The sequence below is a fragment of the Carlito syrichta genome, unplaced genomic scaffold (assembly GCF_000164805.1).
Source record: "Carlito syrichta isolate Samal-C Ts95f unplaced genomic scaffold, Tarsius_syrichta-2.0.1 Scaffold307260, whole genome shotgun sequence".
NCBI lineage: Eukaryota > Metazoa > Chordata > Mammalia > Primates > Tarsiidae > Carlito > Carlito syrichta.
The window spans coordinates 151,693-176,262 of record NW_007251356.1 but is presented as its reverse complement, the minus strand read 5'-3'; the positions used below and the strand labels follow the sequence as shown (position 1 = coordinate 176,262).

The 24,570-nt window shown below is 34.5% G+C and overlaps 1 protein-coding gene across 3 annotated transcripts in view; it reads left to right on the top strand.

Moving 5' to 3' along the window:
- The window catches only part of DMTF1 (cyclin D binding myb like transcription factor 1), a 51,149-nt gene that overhangs the window by 11,158 nt on the left and 15,421 nt on the right, over positions 1-24,570 (top strand). Inside the window, exons 2-10 of one of the 3 annotated variants that reach the window (XM_008064297.1) lie at positions 1,483-1,605; positions 3,183-3,299; positions 4,758-4,880; positions 9,463-9,557; positions 14,334-14,448; positions 15,414-15,490; positions 20,080-20,237; positions 21,529-21,561; positions 22,543-22,652. In XM_008064297.1, coding sequence (XP_008062488.1) covers positions 3,191-3,299; positions 4,758-4,880; positions 9,463-9,557; positions 14,334-14,448; positions 15,414-15,490; positions 20,080-20,237; positions 21,529-21,561; positions 22,543-22,652 — 820 coding nt within the window. In that variant the 5' untranslated portion in view covers positions 1,483-1,605; positions 3,183-3,190. The remainder of the gene's footprint in view (positions 1-1,482; positions 1,606-3,182; positions 3,300-4,757; positions 4,881-9,462; positions 9,558-14,333; positions 14,449-15,413; positions 15,491-20,079; positions 20,238-21,528; positions 21,562-22,542; positions 22,653-24,570) is intronic. The other 2 variants (XM_021715670.1, XM_021715669.1) reach the window with 2 other exon arrangements.

Genomic DNA, 24,570 nt, shown 5'->3' with positions numbered 1-24,570 from the left:
GGTAAGTGTGCTATTGCACTCCAGCCTGGGCTTTGGAGTGAGACTCTGACACACACACACACACACACACACACGAAATGACGAGGTTACCAAAAATAGAGTTTACACCTCAGTGGTTGAGATGTAAATTGTGCAGCCTTTTTAGAAAACAGATTGCAGTATCATTGAAGAGTTCTAAATTTTTTCATATTTTTTATCTAATTTTTTTTAAATTAATGGTTAAAAAAATAGATTGTTGAGATGAGTGTTTCAATATGGTTTAAGGAGATTAAAAATTAGGAACATAAATGTCTAGTAATAGAAGTTGTTAGATAATGTCATATTTTTTTATACAGCATAAGTTTTAAATGATAAAAACTGTAAATGCCTAACTTGGTTTCTTTCACACTTTTCAGTGTGAGTTAACTCTAAAAAGCAGGATATAGGATTGCATATACACTGTGGTCTCACACATACACACGAAGGGATAAGATTGGAGAGAACTATGCTGAAGAATATGAAAACTCATTTTTTGGAAGGTTTATGGATGATTTTTAACCTCTCAAAAAAAATTATTTTCCTTATCTTTGACAATAGGTATTACTAACAAACCAGCTTAAAAGAAAAAAAAAATCAATGGATTCGGAAATGTGAACATGAAATTTAAAAGCTGACTGAGGCTTCTCTAGCAGAATTTATATTTTTTCCACCGCAAATTCGTCTATCTACTGCAATTCAAAAAAATAACCATCCTGGAGAGAAGTTCTAATTAGAATGCTGCAAAAATGAGAGTTTTAATACTTAATTTTTGCTAAAACATCCCCTTAAACTACAAATACTGTACTTTTTGAATTATTTGGTTGACCTTTGTCAATGAAGATGAGAAACCTTTTGAAAAGAAACCTTTAAAAACCATTTCAGATTTCATAAGGTTTCACACTATATTCAAGAGCTTACTTGTAATTTACCAATTTCATAAGATTCCTTTTTTACACAGATCCCTAGATAGGGTTGGACACCTGTCATCTTAAAAATGGTTTCTAAAAGGATATTATATACTTTTTAATGCTTTAAGATGAGGTATTATAAAGAGAAGGGCTAATAAATCATTATACAGAGAAACTATAGTTACTGGTAATATTTATGGTAGTATATTGGTTGATATGCACAGTAGGTTATGTTAGATAATGATACCAACCACCAGCATACCAGAACCAATTTGTCAGAGAATGTTTAACTGCCTGCCTGATGAGCACAACTTCGGTTGAGGAACTGCCTGTGAACTTCCTTAGTAGGTACAGAATCTCATCATATCTCTCCTTCCTTCATTGGGGGAATATTTAAGAGGAAAAGAACTACTTAAAAAAGAATCCTGGTTTTGTCTTACTCTTCTATTTGAGACATCACAGAGGCTTGAGGCTGGAGTGTTTTCAGCATACGGCTAGCACTCAATTGTTTGTTCTTATTAAGCCTTATTATGTGTAATGCTATTACCTTTTTCAGAGTGTTGCAGAGATAGGAACATGGGGGAGAAACAATCTGGATAACATGAAAGTGATGCTGGTGGCTAAGGGAAGGCGACTTGATTCTTTGGGAAGGGCTATAGCTGATCCATCCGTTGTCTAGGTAAGCCTACCTTCCTTACAAGGACCTCACCTCATGATCTACAAATTTTAGCCAATACAAGATCATGATTTTCATTCATCTTTTTTTAGGAATGAAATCATAATCATTATAAAGTGAGTGATGTTTTTTTCAAACAGTAATTTGTATAGTAAAATCTTCATGAATAATTGGATCTTCATCATGTAAATGTTAATATATTTAAGTTTTTCTGCCAAAGGAAAATATGAACTGAAATCTTATGTATGGGAGCCATATAGAGCTGGGTGGCATGATGCAGGATGATCACTTGCACTCCTGTTCACTCTTATTGTACCTGTGAATAGCCACTGCACTTCAGCCTGGGCAAGGTAGCAAGATCCTGTCTTTAAAAAAAAAAAAGAGGCTGTAATCCCAGCACTTTGGGAGGCCAAGGTGAGGGGATTGCCTGAGCCCACGGGTTCAAGAACAGCCTGGGCAACTTGGCAAGACCCCATCTCTACAATAAATCAAAAAATTAGCTAGGTGTGGTAGCATGCCTGTAGCTCCGGCTACTTGGAAGGCTGAGGCGAAAGGATCGCCAGAGCCCAGCAGGTCAATGCTGGGGTGGCCATGAGCGTGCCACTGCACTCTAGCCTGGATGACTGAGTGAGACTCCAACTCAAAAAATAAATAAATAAAAGAGTGAAATAAATATTGAGTGATGAACTGTATACACATCAGGGCTTATGTCCTCTTTATATTATTTAGTTGGTAAAAAGGATATGGACAAGGCCAAAAGTGAGTATTGAGGCAGAAATCTTGTTGGATATTTTATGGTGATTCTGAGGACATCAACCAGGCCACCGATTACAATCCAAAACATTTCTGCTTGCCAACCATGATATATTGTATTCTAAGATTCTACTCATTCAGTTTGTCTGAACAAGAGAAAAATATTTGTATAAAATAGCAGGTAGAGGCACTTTGAACAATGAGAGTTCTCTGTTTCAAAAGAAAGCCTGATTTCCTCTTAAAATAGCAATTTGGTCAATGATAAATGCTGTATTTGTTTAATATTATGGGGAAGAAAACAGCAAGAAGAATTATTTAGTAGTCCTGTTTTTCATATAATAGATCTTAAATACCTGTTAAAAAGTGTTTTGGCAAACAGTTCTTAGATCAAGATAAAAGTTCTGATGAATCTTCTACTCAAGAACCAGAAGTTAAACACCTGCAAAGCTGCCTGTGAAAACATAATTTAAAAGTAATAGAGTTTTACTGATTTGACAACTTCAGATTCTCTTTCATTAAATGTAGAAAAAGCAACACTTTTTAAAAAGTATTATAAATGCTGTTAAGTTTTTGAAATTTATCAGAGCAGTCAGATTCTTACAGATTATTACGTCCAATTTTAAATAATGGGTATATATTTATGAAAGGCAGTTTTTGAAATCTGAACTCTCATTGCAATTCTACATGAAAAACACTGTAGGCAGATACCCGAATAAATTTGTGGGTTATTTCGTGGGGGGAGGTGGGTGTGCACCATGGGGATTATTTTTATGTTTATATCTGGAAATAATTTTTAAAATCCTAATCTGGAATCTATTCTTGTACAGATTTGAGTATGAGCACAGTTGAAGAGGATTCTGACACAGTAACCGTAGAAACTGTGAACTCTGTGACTTTGACTCAGGACACTGAAGGGAACCTTATTCTTCATTGCCCTCAGAATGGTAGGATAATTTGCTGACATAATTGTGACATTTTGGATTTCTGAATTCCATGTCACTTTTGACCCCTATTGCCCAAATAGGGTGCCTATGAGCTTAGGCTAGCACAGTAGAAAAGAGTATCTCTTTGAATTACAACTTAATCTTAATTAATTTATATATTTTTGTATTTCTCAAACACGCTTTTATGTTTTTAAATTTACCATAGATTTTAGCCTTTATCAATCTTATGCTATTTTAGAAATAGGATTATTTTATTATGAATGTGGTTAGGAATAAATTCCAAAATTCCAAAGGTGATGATGGAATAACTATAATATACTTCTTTTTGTAACCAATATTTAGCTCATTAGAAGCATAAAAGTAGTCTCATTAGTGAAAATAGACATTTTTTTTGTTAGAACCTGTGTTGAGAATTTTACACAGCTATTTGAATAAATTTAATATGATCATCTATAATGAATTAAGATTCAACAGCCTTGAGGCTTGTGATTTTGTTTTTTCTTTGCTATGTATTCTTTATATTATTTATTTTGCTTTTAAGTTCATCTTTACTCAGCCTGTGTTCTGGCTCCTTTTCACTGTGTACATAATCCCTGGGTTGTTTAACTCAAACTTGTGATTTTAACTAGCACCACCTAACAATGGCTCAGACTTGTCTAATTTCTGAATATTCTTTGCTTCTTATAGTGACCTTAAGTTTCACATGTCCCAAACAATTCTTTTATGCACTTACTAAACCTGGTTCTCTTTTTTTCCTTACTTAATGATTTCATTGGTGTCCCAGATCATGAATGTGGTTAGGAATAAATTCTTTTTCTCATCTTTCACATTCATTTCATCATGAAGACCTGTTAATAGTATTGTTTCTTGAATCTATTCCTTCCTTCCTTGTGTTTTAAGTCCCCCTTTCTTAGTTCAGATTCTCATCTAGGTAGCTCTGTAATCCATCTTTCAAATTGCTGATGAAATTTGTTCATAACACTCAGCATAAAACTTCCCATGGTTTTTAGAATACAGTACAGATTCTTTAATTTGGTATGTAGGCCTCCCATCATTTCAGCTTTCCTTGCAGCCTCACTTCCTGCCACATTTCATGAACCTATATTCCAACAGTTCACACTATTTTTATTTTCCTAACATTCCTTAAAGTTTTCATACCTCCATGCCATATTGCTTCTACTGCCTAGAGGAATAGTAATTTCCCCTGGCTTCCTTTCTTTTTTGAAATTTAAGACACTTCCTTCAGGAAGCCTTCAGGTGTTGAATACTGCACTAGTCATGGAGAAGGTAACATCCTTTGCATCCTGTTTGCACAACCTAGGTTTAGTTAAATGAACAAATGGATAAGAAGACTGTTTTAATGTATAAGAAAATTGGTGTAGAGTCTAGTTAGAGACTTTGTTTCTCCTCATTGGTTTGACATTTTTGAGATTTTTGTCTGTTTTTTTCTTCCATTAGAAGCAGATGAAATAGACTCAGAAGATAGCATTGAACCACCACATAAAAGACTTTGTCTGTCCTCTGAGGATGATCAGAGTATTGATGATTCTACTCCTTGCATATCAGTTGTTGCACTTCCACGTAAGTCACTATCTGTTAAGAACACAACGTTCTCTAAAATCAAATTTTAGCTTGCAAGATATTCAATTGGCATTTCAGGCAGACTTGGACTCATTGTATTTCTCTTCATTTAGTCAAAATGCCACTTTTTAACTAACACTTAAAATGAGTACCTTATGCCAGGCATATCTCTAAATGCTTTTATATATTGCCTACTTTAATCTTCTCAACTTTTTTTTATTATCCACAAGGAAACTTTTTAGACATTTTTTCTCCTGGTTGCACTCCTCTCCCATGAAAAGTAAAGTATATTCTTAAAGGTAGATAGTGTTTTTTTTAATGCACTGTGCATATGTCTTTGCTCATAAAGAGAATAAATTTTTTTTTCACTTGTACTTCTACCGCAAGAACCATATTTGCCCTCATTAAGAAAGCATATTCTACATTAGGTACTATTTTTATTCCTATTTTATAAATGAGGAAACTGAGACACAGAGATATAATAACGTGTCTAAGGTCATATCCGGCATTCTGGTTTCTGTAGTAATCCTCTTTAACTCCAATGCTATATTGCCTCTTTAATTTGCTATATGACACATAAAAGTTAGATAGAAACCTAATTAGTTTATTTTCACTAAGAAACTTCTTAACATGTTCATATTTGAATATCATTTAGAGTAGACTGAATTCTATAGGAGGTATAATATTTCAGGTGGAATATTCTTGGCAAAAGATACAACATACCAACTGCAATATTAGGCTACATTTCTGATTTGCTTAGCAAAGAATGTAGACTCTTGTTGGAGTGGTGACCCCACACAGCCAGAGTAGATATCTTATTCCATAGAGGTGAGGATGAGACACATGTCTGTGACACTTTCAGCACAATGGAGGGTTTTGCCACATTCACAAACTTTGATTTTGGACTCAACATCAGGCAAAATTATGTATTCATCTACTGAAAAAACAAGACTAGTTTTCAGCATGGAAAATCCTGTCTTAACAAGTAAATATGTGCTCTGTATAGAGTTCACTGCTTGAAAAATTGAACAAAGAAACTTTTATTTCAGTTTACTATGTGACTTTATTGAAAAATTGTTAATGATAATATTGCTTCCAGTTGCTTTGTCTGTTTTACAGATGTAATACTTTATGAACATTTTCTAAACTAGAATTTTTGACCAGTTATTTTATTATAAATTGACTGACTAATTCATTTGGTTAAAGTGGAGTACCTTATTCATGATTTTAGGTTCGAACTTGGTATTATGTTCTAATTTATCGTGTTAAACTGAAAAATTCATGGCCTTGTTCAGTTAACCTCATATAATAAAAATATGTTGACATTAGAGCACATTAGCTGCTTGATGTTGAATCATAGCATCATCATACATGAAAGATATTCTGAAGGTCGATATTTACCAATAAGACTGATAAAATTTATTTGTGTGGGTTTTAAAAATCCTTTCAGTATCCAGCCTTAACTCTCATGTTAATTATTCTAGCTCACTTAATGGCTACTTTTCTTTGCAGTCATCTACCACTACATTTACCCACCTACTCTATTTGTAGTTATAACTCTGGTGAGTGCAATATTTATTTAGACAAATCTTTCAGTACCTTAGCCTCTTATTCCTTTTGTTCTTCATTTATTATTTCCTTTACCATTCTTGCTATTACCTATTATTGGAGTCCATTTGTGATCCGTTACAAACTTGCTGTTTTCCTACCACTTAACAGCTTATTTCCTATCTTTCCAGCTTACTTCCTCTAGTACTCTTTGACTCCTGCAAGCTTTTGCCCCACTGGGACCCACTGATCTTACTACTTTTTCATTGATCCTTCTCCACTTGCATCCTTTCTTTTCTCCTTACCCTGTTTCACATTCATGGTTAATCATTAGAATCACTGTCTTGGATTTACCATCAAGTCCTTTTTACTTCTCTAACTTAATTGTTTTTTGGTGAAACCATAACCCCATCTAAACCTGCCTTTACCTATTTATGTCTATACCAGTGCAGCTAATTTTAAAAGATGAGAGAAAAATGGCACAGGCTAGCTGACTGGTCCCACTTTATATTCCTGATCATTAACTTAAAGTGGGTTCATAATGCTGCCCACCAGTAAAACCACAGTCCTCCACTGTTCTTTTTCGTACTCTGAAATGACTGTTTCTTATGTTCTGAAACCTCTGATACCTCCTCCATCTTTTCACTCTTGAACTAATAACCTTGCTTCCTACTTCACTGAGAAAATTGAAGTAACCAGAAAAGAATTAGTACAGATTCCACAAATACACACTTACTTTTATCTGTGTCCATATATTCTTCATCCTAGCCTTTCTGTTTATTAGATTTCATCCCCCTTGCCTACTCAGGAACATTGTTTGAGCAATTATTCTTCTGAATCATCAGTTTTTCATTCTCTACTGAATTACTTCCATTATTATTACAAGCATATTGTTATTTTTTTCTTTAAAATCAAAAGTCTCTTTAGTCCACTTTTGGCTCCTATTCAGTTTCTCTCTTAGAGCAGAATACCTTGAGAATTGCCTACATTTGCCTTCCTTTTTTTCTTCCCATTTTTTCTTAAACCTGCTCTTATCAGGATTTCACCTCTTAACTAAAATTATTTTTCTCAAAGGTCTCCAGAGAACTTCTTGTTGCTAAATCCAATGGTTATTTTTTAGTCTTTGTCTTACTTGATCTGTCTGCAACTTTTAACAATATTTATTATTCTCTCCTACCAGAAACATTTTGTCACGTAGCTTCCAGGGAACACATTCCACTGGGTTTCTTTCTGTTTTTCTGTCCATTCTTTCTCAGTCTCTTATGCTGGTTTGTCCACAACACTCAAACCTCTAATTGTGGAGTGCCCAGAACTCGGTCTTGCCTTTTTTCTGTTTTTACTAACTTCCTAGGTAATCTCAATTCATGGTTTTAAATACTACCTGCTATGATAACTCCCAGATTTATTCTAGTCCAGACTTCTCTTAAACTGTAGATATTTAGGAGGTATCTAAAATTAATGTTTTTAAAACTGAGCTTCTGAAACATCCTAAATCCTTAATATGTGTTTCTTTGACAAGCTTCCCCATTTCATTAATAGGAGGTCCATTCTTTTAGTTCAGATTTTTTTTAAGTTCAGATTTTAAAAAGTTCATGTTATTCTTGACTCTTCGGTTTCTCCCCTCTCTAGTTTTTCCATAAATAATCAAGTTGCTTCTACCATCAAATATATTCACAATTTAAACTACTAACCATGCTCACTTGCCATCACCCTAGTCCAAGCCAATGATCTATCTTATCTGGATTACTGCATTAGCCTCTTAACCAATTTCATTCAAGTCCTTGCTGCCCTTCAGACTATTTTCCCTATGGTAGCCAGAGTGGATCCTGTTAAGATAAATGTCAGATTATATTACTCCTCTATTCAAAATCTTCCATGGCTTCCCACCTCAGAGATAAAGCCAAAGTTTTTATAATGTCCTACAAGGCCCACGCAATCTCCAACTGTTCTTGCTTAGTCTGCTGTAGCCACATTTATACTGTTTTTGCTATTTCCATAAATACTCCAAACACACCCCATCTCGGAGCCTTTGCACTTGGCTTTCCTTCTTGAAATGTTCTTCCTTAAGATGCTTGTGAGACTAGCTTTCTTCACTTTCCCTAGCCCTTATCTGAAATTCAAAAACACTCCTCTACTCCCAACACAGTCCCTTTCCTGCTTTATCTTTTCTCCTTTCTGGTAATCACCCTCTAACATAGTATCTTATTCATTTTGTGTTTTTTCCTACTAGAAGATAAATTCTACTACAAAGGCAGGATTTTTGTTTCTTTTGCCCACTGCTATGTTCCCAGAACCCAGAGCAATACCTATTATGAATTAGGTGCACAATATTTATTGAGCAAATGAATATACAAGGGTGAACCCAAAAAAATCCAAAATTTATTTGTAAAAAATTGTGTATTTATTCTTACATGTTTAAACTTAAGTCGCTTTCAAGCACTCTCTGTTTGAAGCAAAACACCTATCGAGATGCTTTTTCACACTGCTCAGAAAAATTTTTTGAATGTGTCAATTTTGATTCCTTTTAGTGCTTCTGCCATTTTTTGTTTTACCTCTTCCACATCAGCAAAACATTTCCCTTTGAAGCATAAGGGGAAACAAATAAAAAGTCATTCAGGGCGGGATCAGGTGAATAGGGAGGGTAGAGTACAGTGGTCATTCCATTTTTGGTTAAAAACTGCTGAACACTCGGTGCAGATTAGGCAGATACACTTATATATCACTCATCATGAAATGGGTAAATGCATTGAAAGAATTTCCCCCCCAAAATTAACTGAAACCAAGTGCAGTCTCTCACAACAATGCTAGCTGTTACACCGATACCAATGGGTTCCTGGAACACTTACCTACAAGGGGCCCGCCCTCCAAAAAATAATTCTGGGGTGTTTTGGGTCTCCCCTCCTCATATACCTATGGAGATGTATTCACAAGAGCAGTGTGAGGAGATTAGATGGTCACATTTTCCATAGATATTTTTAGAATAAGTAGAACTTGTCATTATTATTCTAGAGATGAACTGTGCCTTTTCTTGAAGTTTCAGAAAATGATCAGAGCTTTGAGGTGACCATGACCGCGACCACAGAGGTGGCAGATGATGAGATTACTGAGGGAACTGTGACACAGATCCAGGTATAGTAAATCTTTTAACTGGTCTCAGGAGGATGATCCTTCACACATAGCTTAGGTGATAAAATGACGAAAAAGTACTTTGTCTGACAAAATAGCAACCACAAAATTGAGGTAAGACTTACTGATTCGTTTGGAATTCTAGTTCTCCCTACTACCTTGCAACATGTGAGTGTCAGTTGTAAGCAAATAATAGATTTTTAAAATTCATTCCCTGTAGAGTGGTGCATAACTACTGGAACAAGAGATGATATGTGTGCATTCATTACCTACGTGTAGTGATCTCATTTTAACTGTTAAATAGCAATAGTTGTAGTTATGGCAATACTGTTCCTTTTGGTGCTTTATAAGACTAGGTATATCTTACCATGTGTTGAGAGGATAGATAGTAATCAGACCTTACTGTTTCTTCATACCTGAACTTTGTCATATATGAGCCCTAGCTAAATTACTTCTGCCAAAAGTCATCTGAATTCTTTGCTTTCTTAGATAGCCCGAAGCTTAAATTTATTTTACTTATATATTTGTCTCTGGCTAATTATATCTTTCTTTTTTTTTTGAGTTGGAGTCTCACTCTGTCACCCAGACTGGAGTGCAGTGGCCGCTCCTGGCCACTGCAGCCTTGACCTGCTGGGCTCTGGCGATCCTTCCACCTCGGCCTTCCAAGTGGCTGGAACTGCAGGCGCGTGCTACCACGCCCGGCTAATTTTTTGATTTATTGTAGAGATGAGGTCTCGCTGCCCAGGCGGGTCTCGAACCCACAGGCTCAGGCAATCCACTCACCTCAGCCTCCCAAGGCGTGGGACTACAGGCTGAGCCACCGAGCCCGGCCAATTATATCTTTCTTTTTTAGTAGCTTGCCCACTTGCTTAATCTGTCCATTTAGTAAAAGATATTTTTGAAGTCAAGACATTGTAGCATTTTCTTTAATGAAGCATCACAATGACCCTTCATTTAAAAAGTATAATAGTTGCAAGTTCATAAGTAGCATCAAAGACTAAGGACATCTTGGGTATGTACAATATGGACCTTTTATAATAATGAGTTTCCAAGTAGTTCCAGAATCAGGATTTCCAGTGGAGTGTCTCAAATATAGTTCAAACAGCTCTGAACTAGGCTGGAGATCCTCATAATCTGGCCTTGGATTTCAGTGTAATTTGGACAGGAATTTTTCCAAGCCCCCTGAAGCAATAGAATATATCCTTCCTTCAAAATAGGGCTTGTCAAATTCATTCCAGATTAAGACTATGTGATCTCACTTCTGTTTCGTTTTCACACAGTAAAAATATATGTAGTGTGTATTTGTATACATATATATTTAACTTACAATGTAATTTGGTTTGCAACCTAATTAAAGTAAGATTGAGCAGGGTAATGTTAGTCTTTTTTATTTTTAAACTATAGAAGTCTCACTTTGTTACCCAGGCTGGAGTACAGAGTGCATTGATGTGATCATAGCTCACTGCAGGCTCGAACTCCTGGGTTCAAACAATCTTCCTGCCTCAGGCTCCCGAGTAGCGAGACTACAGGTGTGCATCACCATGCCCACTGTAGTCCTTATTATAAGACAAATTATACAGTTTTTTTTAATTATCGCCAACGAATTAATGAGTTATAATTTAATATTTCATTTTTGGCATATCCTGCTCTCACACCACAGTGAACACCAATACAGAAGAAGACTTCTGTGACAAATGTGGGGGATTTCTCTCCAATACCAAGTGGTAGACATCAGCTGAGTGTCCTCCAATTCAATTCTGGCACTATCTACCTAGAGATAGTGTCAGATTCCATAGGATGAGGGCTCAGTCCCCAAGGCTGACCCTAACCCCAGACACCAGTCACAAGTCCAAGCTTCTGGAACTTCTAACCAGCTGCTCCAAGTTGGGGTTCCTGTGACCACTCTTTAGGTTCAGTTAATTTGTGGGAGTGGCTCACAGAACTCTGGAAAATGCTAACATTTACCAATTTATTATAAAAGATACTGCAAAGGATACAGATGAAGAGACAGGTAGGATGAAGTATGGCAGAGGGGGTGGAGCTTCCGTGTCCTCCCTGTGAGCCCTCCTCCAGGAGCCTTCTCTCGGGTTTTTATGGAAGCTTCATGATGTTAGTATTCTTTCCCCAGTGTATAGGGTGGGATTGTCTGTAGGAAAGGTCTTAAGACCCACAGTCAGAAAGGCTGGGGAAGATCAGAGTCCTGCCTTGGGCAGGTGAAAAGAGGGCAGAAGATCAGAGAGATTGTGTTTCAAGTTCAGAATAGCCAGCTTCTTACTATGTTCTTGCTGTAAAGCATATGTGGCTATTTGAAATAATTTGGTAGTTAATGTACTGTGTGTCCTTCCAGTGTAAGACTAGCTTGAAAAACAACTAGCAATTCCAATATATGCAGTACTTTGTGGTTGTCAGAGGTCTTTAGTAGGTTGAATATTTGTTTTGAGATTTATAAGCCTATATATATCGTAAACATGAAATCTGCAACCAATTAAAAAGCTTCGCCTAAAAAGCAACAGCAGCAGTCTTTCTTTTTCAAGAGAGAGACTTATCCATGCCAGACCTTTCTGGTATGAAACTTTTGCCTGCCCTTCCTTTCCTCTCTTCTTCTCACTAATAAACTTTGCTTTAAAACTTTGCAAATAAATAAATAAGAAACAGCATACCAAATAAGACCTGAGCAGACATAAAAGATTTATGTATAAAGTAGTGGAAAATGGGGGTAAAATACTGTAAACCTTATTAGTATCTATAAATATAGATAGGTACCCTTCAAGGTACCTAATCTCCTATACTCACTAAACTCATTTGTTATTGACAATGTCAAATATTACTGCTACTACTTAGTAATTATTTGCTTATCTGATGGCTGTTCCCATGTTTGACGCTACAGGACTTAAGTGATAATTGTAACGCTTCATCAGGAAATTTTGAGCCATAAGGCATTAAATGTTTGCCCCAAAACTGCAGTTGATCAGCATGACAGGCTTATTCCTAAGGTTCATGGAGTGGGCTCTGCTGTATAGATATTGGGAAAATGGTGATTGGATTCTCATATTCAGCTGATTGACTTAAGAGAAGATCATTTAAGAGTATTTTCTATATTACAGTTCTTAAAAGTATATATTACATGTATCAAGGTTTTTGATAGCTTTGTTTCATCACCCTTTGATGACATATGCTTCTATGTCAAATCTTACAGAACTGTACTCTTCAGAATATAACCTTTAGACATCATCGATCTGTCTCGGTTCTCAGCTTTATGAAGGCCCCACTTGATCTTTAAAAATACAAAAAATATGACACATAAATACAGGACTACAAAACTTTTCCAGTGATTTCTAGCTTCTGGCTGTTAATTTTAAAACTCTTATAAATACAATGTATATATTGCCACCAGGTATAAAAATAATGTAGGCAACAATAGAGATACAGCTTTTCTCATTGCGCCTTGGTTGTTCACTGACAGCTTATCTCTTTCCAAGTGAGATGTGTTTCATTTCCTCTTCAAAATAGAAATTTCATTTCTGATTATTCAAGAAATATTGGCCCAGTCTTTCTTAGGACTTACCTTCGCCAGTGACATTGCTCAATAGTTTTTTCAGCCAAGATACTGAATAGGTTGAGTGGTCACTAAGCATGTGACTCTCATTCTGGTCTGCCTCTACTAGGCTCATCCCTGATAATGGCAGCACCTTTGCCAGGTTTTTCTCATTTACATTATAGCTTTCTTTAAGCCAAGGTCCACTCTGTTAAAAGCAGCTTTTTATTTTTTTATGCAAGATCTATTAGATTAGATATGTCTGTAATTGAAAGTGTACCCAGTGATGGTTACACAAAAGACAGCTAACTGCAGTAAGTAGTTCTTTAAAATTATTTGAGAGGAAGGTACATTTATAAGACTATGAACCAACTCTAGAAGTTGGCTAAAACAAAGTAGTCAGTAATCATTAAGCAGAACATGATTTTGCAATAGTGTCTTTTGATTGAGCCTGTTAATCCTTTAAGTTAAGTAAGATATTAGTGATGATTATATAGTTAGACAGCAAACTTATTTGTGAGGACATTAACCAAGCATGACACCCAAACTAAGTATTTCCATTTTCCTATCTGAAACTGCTTATAACTGTATATGTATGGACTCATTTACATATGAAAATATACAAGTGGCTTTGAATATTCTGTTTGATTTAAATACTTAAAAGAATCTTAGCCCATTTTATATAAAATCAAAGTCACTTGCACAGTTGCTTGCTTAAATGAAGGTGATATTAATGCAGATAATTTTGCTTTTCATAGTGCCATAAAAACAGTAAAAAAAATTTGTCTTTCTGTAAATTAAATATATTTTTACTACATCTAAAACAAGTATATTTTATATTATGTTTAATATGACTTTTTGTAAACAGGGTCTTGCTCTGTTGCCCAAGCTAGAGTGCAGTGGCACATTCATGGCTCTCTGCAACCCTCAACCTCCTGGGCTCATGTGATCCTCCCACCTCAGTCCCCTGAGTAGCTGGGACTACAAGCACGTGCTACCATGCCTAGCTAATCAAAAAAAATTTTTCATAGAAACGGGGGTTTCACTGTTACCAAGCCTGGTGTCGAACTCCTGGCATCAAGTACTCTTAGGCATTCATTTCCCAAAGTGCTGGGAATACAGGCGTGAGCCACTGAATCTGGTCCCATATTACTATATTTAAGTTTTATAATGCTTATCATTACAAACGAAGATGAATCAGGCTGGGTATTAAATCAAGCTGCCATTTTTTTTATTGTTTCAAGATTTTACAGAATGAGCAACTAGATGAAATATCTCCCTTGGGTAATGAAGAAGTTTCAGCAGTTAGCCAAGCATGGTTTACAACTAAAGAAGATAAAGATTCTCTGACAAACAAAGGTAAGATATACTATGAATTTTAGTGTCCAGTGAATAAAATAGAGATAGAAAGAAAGGGCTTATAGCCATCATGAATCTGGGTTGAAGCTTCATCATTGGGATTGAGCAGTTACAGTAATTGAGCCTTTCTAACTAAACTAATTTGGCCCTGAATGACTTAGAATAAGGTCATGAAACTAACATGTATTTTTTAATAATTAATAATTATTTTTCTCTTTTTGATAGGAAGTAAATTTTTTCCTCATTAATTTTTTAACAAATGCATAGTGACAGCATTTAAAAGACAATACAGTTATTGCTTATCAGAGTAGGACATCAAGCCTTTTCAAGGCTCTACTAACTGATCTGATGAACAGCTTAAAGATTTAAAGTTGGCATAATGTTTACAGTGCTGCTATGCTCATAAGTATAGCTGGGGAAACTGCTCCAAAAAAGTGGGGTGTGTATATGCCACTCTCAAGTACAAAAAGGAAGCAGAAATAAGGAAATTGATTGTTTACAACCACTGTATAGTAAATACTCCTTAAGAATACATTATTCACTTGGTATTGAATGTATTATGTTTACCTTGCCCTAGGGTCGTCTGCCTATGTTCTTTTGCCCATAAAATTTGTTTTTCATTAGAGAAATGTTTCAAAAAGTTTCAAGCATGGTTTGGCCTTTTATACTTGTATAAGTATATTTTTAGCAATTCTATACTCCTGAAAGGATAAGAGAAGTAATATCTTTTAAATCTTTAATTATCATTGTCTTTTTTTAGTAGGATCAATTGAATGTATTCTTACTTTAAAACCAGAGATTACAAAAGCAACTTTACCTGGGGACCTTTGAGATTTTAGATGAATGAGATGTGATATTAGCTATATTATATTCCCACAGATCATGTAATCACAAGGGAAATTTTTAGTATTTTATTCCCCTCAAGGAGTAACATTTTCTATAACATTACTTGTTTTCTCTTAAAGGACATAAATGGAAGCAGGGGATGTGGTCCAAGGAAGAAATTGATATTTTGATGAATAATATTGAACGCTATCTAAAGGTACCTTATGGCATATTTTTGTGTTTCACTAATTTGTTTTGCCAATTACAAAAGTATCCAAGTAACATATTGTATATATTGATTAGGAGCTTTTTACTAATTTTTGTAATGGATGACTGGTTAATATGTTGTAGCTTAATAATTCTATGGTGTATGAGTAATATATAATAATATTTTTAAACAGATTTTGAGTTATAAGTTTAAAATAGCCTCATGCTTTAGTTACCACCCTAAAGTATAGAAAGAATCTTAATCTTAATTTAACATTGTAAAGCCTTGTCTTTTCAAGCAGCCTATAGAGTATATTACTAAAGCTTATATAGATATATATCTTCTTTGAATGAATTTATGATGTCATACTAGTCCTTCCTTTTTAAAAACAAAAAATTTACTTTATTTTTATATTCAAGTTTATTTCTTGTTAGCCTAAGTCCTCTTCTTTAAATATCCTTTGAGCACAGTATTTTGAGGCACTGAAGATATGGATTGCCTTAACACATAGTGTTTGCATTTGAGAAGCCAATAGTCTCTTTGGGAAGACTAAAAGTATGTAAAGAATGATACAAGGCTTTGTACCAAGTGAGTGTTACATGTTGTGAGTTCTGCACAAGTTCAGAGAAGGAGGAGTTTATTCTCAGGCTTAGAACAATTGTGGAAATTTTTGGAAGAGCAAAGATTTGAGCTGAGTATTAAAGGGGTAAAATTTGAGCTAGAGTAGTACTGGAGGGAACCATATGATAAATGCTGAAGCAGCAAAAAGTCAGAGATCAAAACCAGGACACATGAAATTAACCCCTTTTCTTTGAACCATCTGAAAAGAACTCGGTTTTGAAGTCCAAGCCAAAGAATTAGAATTTCATCCTACAGAAAATGAGCAGCATTTAAGGATTTAAGAAACACTGGTAGCTTAGTTAAATGCGAAGTCACTGATAGATCTGTACTCTTCTCAAGGAAATCTTTCCAGAGACTTGCTGACATCCTTGTAGCAGAGTTAGATTTCGATAGAACATGTTTGAAATGTAGACCATTAGCATCGTTTGGGGAAGGAGAGTGTATAGTATTTATTTAACTACTCTTCTATAGTTTGATATATAGATTGTTTTACTGTTTTCCACTCTATACTAATGTATAAATACATTGCTGCCTCGAATGTCCATATTCATAGGCTTAATTTTCACTGCAACTTTCCCAATCTAAGCTTTGTAAACTATAAAGAATTTTTAAACTTTAATTCTTTACCTTGAATAAAGAGCCTTATGCGAAGTTTATTGTTTTAAGAGAAACAAATACAGTGACCATTGAAAATGTATTCAGAAGTGTATTAAAGTTGTCGCATACACTTTAGTTAAAACTGGAAAATGCTATGGATTTAGATAAGGCAGTAACAAGCGGTAAGAACACTGAACTTTGGGAATTAAGATGCTGGTTTCTTGTCTAGGGAATTGAAGTGGATGATCTCCAAGGACTCTTCCAACTTGATTAATGGTCAGCAGAGAGAGAAGGATTTGAGATCTTTTAGAGGACCATTTCAGCAGACCAGTGGAAAGTGACAAGGACTTAAACTGCAGTAGCAGAAATGGAATTGGTAGGGAAAGAGCAGATAAGCAAATAGTCTGCAAGAAAACCTGGTGACTGAATGTTAGGAAAGAAGAAAAAGGAGGAGTTGGAGTAACCTTAGAGTTTTTATTTTGGGTGATTGGGAGAATGATGATAGGATTAGCAGAAATAGGAAATGTCCAAAAGATGCACTAATCATGGAAAAAGATAATTTGTTCAATTTTGATTTTTGACTATGCCATTTATTTTGTGGTGTTCTTCTAAAAACACTGTAGACAACTCAGTTTTAAACTTCAGATAATTCCAATTATTTAGAAGTCATGTATGCCATATTTTGGATAAAAGGAGAAATAAAAGTATCTGCCCCAAGCAAGAAAAAAAGGGAGGGTGCAGGGGCAGAAGAATCTTTCTTCTCACTATATCGTCACTGCAACACAGTGTGCCTTATACATAGGAAGAAGCTCAGTAAATATTTAGGTTTAATCACTTGCAAAATTGGAACTGCATAAGTGAAAAAAGTTTTAATAAAGATTCTAAAATTTAGAAACTTTTTTACTGTGAAGTTTCATATATTCAAAAGTGTATAAAATGCATACCCAGTGTGATTTCACTGTTTTTGAAATGTGTATAAGTAGATTTATTCTCTGAATATGATATTTATATCCATCTTCTGTTGATTTATTTAGCTGTGTTTCATTGTGCAAAAGTACTACAAGTTAACCATTTTGCAGTTAATGGCCATTTGGGTTGTTTGGATTTTGCTGTTAATTTATACAAATCCAGGGGTGTGACTGGTGTTTCATTATGGTTTTACCTTGTATTTCCCTGGTAACATTTTTCTATGCTTATTGGACATTTGTGTTTCTTCTTTGAAATTCCTATTTGTGTCTTTCAACAATTTTTCTGTGGGGTTTTTAAAATCATCTCTCTCGCTCTTTTTCTTAGATGTTCTTAATATCTGAATACTAATGGTTTATTGGTCATTTGTGTTACAAATATCTTGTCCCAATTTAGTGACCTGTCTTTTCCTTCTCTGTAGGTGTCATTTAATGAACAAAAATTCTTAATTTCAATATCAAGTGTATTGTCTGTTTTTGTTGTGTGTGCTTATTTAAGAAATCCTCCCCTGCCTCAAGGACATAAAGACATTCTCATATTATTGTCTTACAAAAGTTTTATAATTTTACCTTTCATGCAGTTTTTTTTCTATAGATGTACAATAGGGTTTCACTTGTATCTTCTTCTGTATAGATGACCGTCATCCCAACATCATTTGTGAGATATCAGTCTTTTTCCCAACTTACAATGTCCATTCTGTTCTAAATGAAGCTGCCACAGATCTGTTTCTAGGTTTTCTAATTTGTTTTTAGGCTCTTTTTGTTGATAATTACACCAATGCAACATTTTCTCCAGAAGTCCCAATATACCTCATGGGACAAATCTCTTTATGAATGTTTTGGCTCTCTTTGGGCCTTTGTTCTTCTGTTATAAATTTAGAATCAGATTACAGAGAATGAAAAACTGATTGAATTTTTATTGGATGGCATTGAATCTCTACGTCAGTTTTGGGGGGAATTAACATCTTCACAGTATTTCGTCTTCCTATTGAAGAACATGGTGTAACTCTTCCTCTTCAGTGTCTTTCGGTAAAATGTCATGTTTTCTTGCATAAAGGACTTTTATAACTTGTCTAAGATTTAGTTTTGATGCTTTTGATTTTGATACTGTTGTGAGAACTTTTAAAAATATTTTATAAGCTTTTCATAGAAATGCAAATGACCTTATATATCCATTTTGTATCTGTCATCCTTGCTAAAATGCTCTTTTTTAAACCAAATAATTATTTAACAGGTTTTTGGGTTTCTACGTATATAACATTATTTACAAATGATACTTTTTCCCAATATTTATACTTTCTGTATATTTTTAAACTGATTACTAGCAAGTTTTAATTTGCTAAAAGTTTTATTATACATTTATGAATGTTGAATTTTATTGTTTTTTCCACAACTATTGAGACTACTTTTTTCCCATAAATCTACTGATTTGATTAACCACATCAGTAATTTTTTTGAATTAACATAAACTTTTATTCCTGGGATAAACTTACTTTTTCATTGATGTGTTTTTTTATTCTTTGCTGGGTTCAGTATGCTAAAATATTAATTAGGATTTGGAGATCTACATTAATGAATGAGCTTGACCTGAAAATTATTTTCTGCAAGTGTTCTTATCTAGTTTTCTATTGAGTTTATGCTTGCTAGGTGATAAAATGAGCACAGAACTGTTCCTGCTTTTTTTCATTAATCTTTAATAGCTTAATATCAGATTTATCTGTCTCTTGACTATTTGGGAGGATTTACCTATAATGTCCTCTGGGCCTGGTCTTTTCATTGTGGGAAGATTATTAACTGACTAAATGTTCTTAATGGTCTGTACCTATTTAATTTTTTATCTCCTCCATAGTCAGTTTTGGTAAGTTGACTTTTTCTAGGAATTTATTCATTTTATCAAAATTCAAATTTATTACTATAAAATTGTTCATCATGCTCTTTTATTAACTGTCTCATCTCTGTAGCATCTCCACTTAGGCTCATTTTTCCATTTCTGATATTGTTTGTATTTTTTTTTAATTTTGGCAATTTATCATTTTGGATTTCATTAATCTTAATGGATCTTTTAAAAAAACTTTTAGATTTGTTTATCTTTACTATGCTTTATTGATTCCTGATTCCATTAATTTTGCTGTTGTGATTTTCTTCCTACTTTAAATTTATTTTAATTTTTTGTAATTTTAAAAGGAGGTAACATTGAATTTGCTAAATTTGATAACAGTTTATTTTTGGAACATTTAAGTATCACTTTATCGCTTACATTTTAAAGTTTATATTTGCTCTATTAATGAATTAACAATACATCCTTTACCTGAATGCCATTGATGACCCTTAACATTAAAACAAGTTGTAAGAGCATAGTATGTCCATATGCATTTTATCAGAAATTCCTAAATCAAAGAAATGTAACCCATATAGGCACGTGGAATAAAAGATGCTACAGAAATCATCTTTGAGATGTCAAAAGACGAAAGAAAAGATTTCTACAGAACTATAGCATGGGGTCTGAACCGGCCTTTGTTTGCAGTTTATAGAAGAGTGCTTCGCATGTATGATGACAGAAACCATGTGGGAAAGTATGAAAATCTATAATGCTGCATGTTTTTGTGTAATTAGGAGGAATTTTTAAGGAGCTGTCATTTTTTTAAAAATAGAATTACCATTAAGGGCTTAATGGAGACAGCTATAAGTTACTGTTAATATTTGTATTAGGTTCATGTTGTGAATATGGTGAAACATAATAAGGCCTCTTTTAAAATGTATAATCTAGTTCACTTTATATTGGTTAGATTTAAGACTTAGCTTACTTGATATGCATATGTCAAAGTCTGCATATAGTATGGTTACAGATTTAAGAAGTATGAAAAGAAACCTAAATTTATTGGTGACGTTTTTCCTATTTGTTTTTGGAATATAGCATTCCTAGGTCAATGGTTTTGTTTTGTTTTGTTTTTAATCGGAGTGGAAAAGAACATTTCTGGAAACAATGTACAGATTTCTGTTATAGGTAGCATTTATGGGAAGGCATCATTAAGATTCTTTAATGCATTGATCATAAGTTGTTGCTGACATATTTTTAATTTCTCTTTGGAAATTTTAGGTAGCAGTAATAAAGACTTTTAGATACTGCCAAGCTAATGATGCAGCTTTTCCTTCAGCTCTTCAGCAGCTTCTTAATGAGAACACATTTCAAAGCTGAAGGGGATTAAATTGTGTTTTATAACAGCCAAAAAAAGAACTTTTTTCTAATGGCACATGAATGACTTGCTAACTATTCATAAACCTTCATGCATATAAATGGTTACAAAGTGGGCAGCCTTTCATAATTATTAAATGGACATTTTTTAAAAGAACATGGCATTGGCTGTATTGAGTACTTGCCCACTGAAACAAACACTAAGAATATGTCAGATGTTCATGTCTGGGTAGAGGAAATGAAGAGAATTTTAATTTTTTCAGTTCGTTGAGAGAATTTTCCATAGATTTTCTTTTTAGCTCTAGTTTACAGTGTCATTCATAAGTCTTTTGGATTAGTTATGATTCCAAAGTACTAAAACCTAACTTTGAAATAAAGGAAGTGTTAGGCAGCATAGGAGCAAATATATGCTTTGAATATTGAGTTTTTCTAGAGAAAATTGTACAGTGCTTACCTTTATTACAACTAAAAGTATTTACTTTTGGTTTTATATAAATAGAGAAAATAGAAGTGTTTGTTCTTAACTTTTATTATCTACTTTAAAATGGGTTACTTTAAAAATATTAATATACTAAGTGACATTTAGCTCCTTAAATGCAACTCTGGTTTTTATTAAGGTTTTTAGCATTCCTTGTGTTAATTATTTTTTAAAAATTTCTCTGCATTTCTAGATATACACCTGAAGAAATTGAGAAGCTCAAGGAGTAAGTTTTAAAGTTTTTATTTTATTAATTCTATTTTTTTATGTCTTGTGTTTTTTAAAAGTTTTTTTTTTCTAACTTCTGAAAATGACTCAGTTAGGAAAGTACAAAATGCAGTTAAAAGTTTTACACTGAAAATTTTAAGAGAATTTTGGCAGACTGTTATAATTTAATTCTGCTGTTTAACAAGCATGATTTACCATAAAAAGATCACATCAGATCCATACCTGTACAGAATAGCCATGACCATAAATGCATAAGTTTAGTCTCCTGTTAACAGTCACCAAATACTTCCTTAGGCCACTAATAGGGGTTCCAGAAAAGATTAGATATCCATTTTTGGTGGCTTGGTGACTTATTTGGGGAATTTATATGCCAGCATCAAAACCAGGGTTGTGTTACATAGTCTAGTTTAGAATGGTGACTTGGCAAATGTTTCACTGAATATCTGAGTTGATTCTTAATTTGCAAAAGCTATTGAATCTCAGGAAATATAATTTTACTTCATTGAGTTAGACCATAAAGTATGGTTTAATGAATTGTATGGATCATGAAAAAAATTGAAGGTAGATTATTTTTATGATGATAAAGACCTGTGAAACTTCTTCATATCTAAAAAAAAATAAGCTTGTCTAAAGAAGAGTTTGTTTAGGTGTGTATGCTCAAAAAGGAGAGATCTGGGGCTTACCTGGGAGATTATGTCAATAACCTGAGGGGAAATTTGGTCTTTTTTGAACACATATCCAAGTTACTTATTTCTTCTCTGACCCAGGAAAAAGGCAATTGCTGCCTGTTTTTTTTTTCACCCACAGACAACTGTGGACCCCAAAAAAAGGCCACACTTTCAAACTTTGGCTCTCAAAGTATTGCTGCCCACAACTTCCAAACCAGTCAAATGGGAAGAAGAAGAATGAAGAATAAATGATGAAATTAAAAGGGAGAAAACAGTTGAACTCAATGCTGATTGGCAGACTCTTGTTTTAGGCTCCGGATAAAGCATGGCAATGACTGGGCAACAATAGGGGCGGCGCTAGGAAGAAGTGCATCTTCCGTCAAAGATCGGTGTCGACTGATGAAGGACACTTGCAACACAGGTACTGTGAGTGCTATTGGTGGCATTTTCTTTTCACCACTTGAGTCTCCTTCCCTTCACATACTGCCTTGTCTTTGTTCTGGGAAGAAACTGACTTCATTTTCTTTTTTCTTTTTTGAGCCAGAGTCTCACTCAGTTGCCCAGGCTGGAGTGCAGTAGCACACTCCTGGCCACCCAGCGTTGACCTGCTGGGCTCTGGCGATCCTTCTGCCACAGCTTTCCAAGTAGCTAGATCTACAGGCGCCCGCTACCACATTCGGCTAATTTTTTGATTTATTGTAGAGACGAGGTCTCACCATGCTGCCCAGGCTGGTCTTGAACCCGCGGGCTCAGACAATCCTCTCACCTCAGCCTCCCAAAGTGCTAAGATTACAGGTTTGAGCCACTGTGCCCGGCCCAGACTTCATTTTCTAGTTTTCTTTTTTATTCTGCTTAATAGGTAAGCCAAACTAATCATTTACTTTTTGTATAAGGTAACATTGTTCTCAGGGATACAACATCACTTCAGTTTCAAGATGATTTAAATCGAGCATGTTTTAGTCTAGCAGTTCAGAACTGTCCCAGTTGAGAAGATACTTATACAAAAAGTAATTTTAATGTAGGCCCATCTAAGTGTTGAATTTACATTACCAACAGCTTATCAATATGTATTTATGAAAAACTTGAGCTGCAGGCAAGTCCCAAATCAGGAAGAAGCTGTGTTCCAAAGGTTTGTAGTATACTGCTTACTTCAAATTCAAAGTATATTTTTTCATAGAAAAAAATATATGATTGGTATTTCAGTATCCAGGTGAGAACACAAATGTCTCTCAATGTGTACAGATGTACTAATAATACTGCTAAAAATAACCTTTGTAGTCAACAACAGGATTTAAGCTCTCCTATTAACAGTCATTTAAACTTTCTGTGCCTCACTTCTGTAAAACAAAGGTGTTAGAGTAGATCATCTCACAGTTCCCTTTTAGCTGTAATGTTCTCTGAAGGATCCACAACTTATGCTCAGTATTTCAATTTAAAAAGTTCTCAAGTTTCGTGTTAGCTTTTAGGGAAAATATTTTTTATCCTCCCCCCCACCTTACTAAAATGAAATCAAGAATGTTTCTGACTAAACTACCGCATTATTTCCTATAGGGCAATGAGAACATACATTCTACCAACTCTATCATTCTGTGACATGGCTAGCATATTGAATGAATTGGGGTTGGAAGCTTCAGATTTAGGATGGGACCCCAAAGGTTCATGTAAGATGTTTTGAGTACAAGACCCTTTTGTGAACATAATTTGGAAGGACACTGATTCCCTGATTGTCAGCCTGAGAAAATGATCTGCTTGCTTTCTTCTCATGCTATAACATGTGGCTTCTGATGAGTTTTTTCCATGAAACGACATAGTTTGAGTACTCACTTTCTTTCATATATGCTAGAAGAGTAGAACTTTGTCTTGAATCTATCCAGAGTATCCAGAACTGTACTTAGTGCATAAAAAACATTCACTAAATATTTGTTGGATAAATGGATCCCTGAAGCAAGTACATAGAAAGTTTTGAAATTTTCTAGAAGTTTTTAGCTACTAGTGAGAAAATGAAAACAGAATGGTTCTCTTTTTTTCTTTTCTGTTTTTCTGCTCCAGCTCCATAAGAAAAAGACCAAGAGGAACATTTGATATTCTTTATTGGTGGTTTATGAGTTCAGGATAACCAGGAATAAAATTATATATAAATACCAGTGTCAGACTTTACTAATATTATATTCCAGTAGCTTAGAATTGGGATAGTGGGGAATAAGAATGGTATAAACCTAGTTTTTACAAAAATAGGTGGAAGCCTGTAGGTGTTATTCCACTTGTCTCTCATCATTCATTCCTCTTGAACTTAACTTTCTGCAGAGCTGGGAACCTTAGGTGAGAATAAGAAGAAAGCC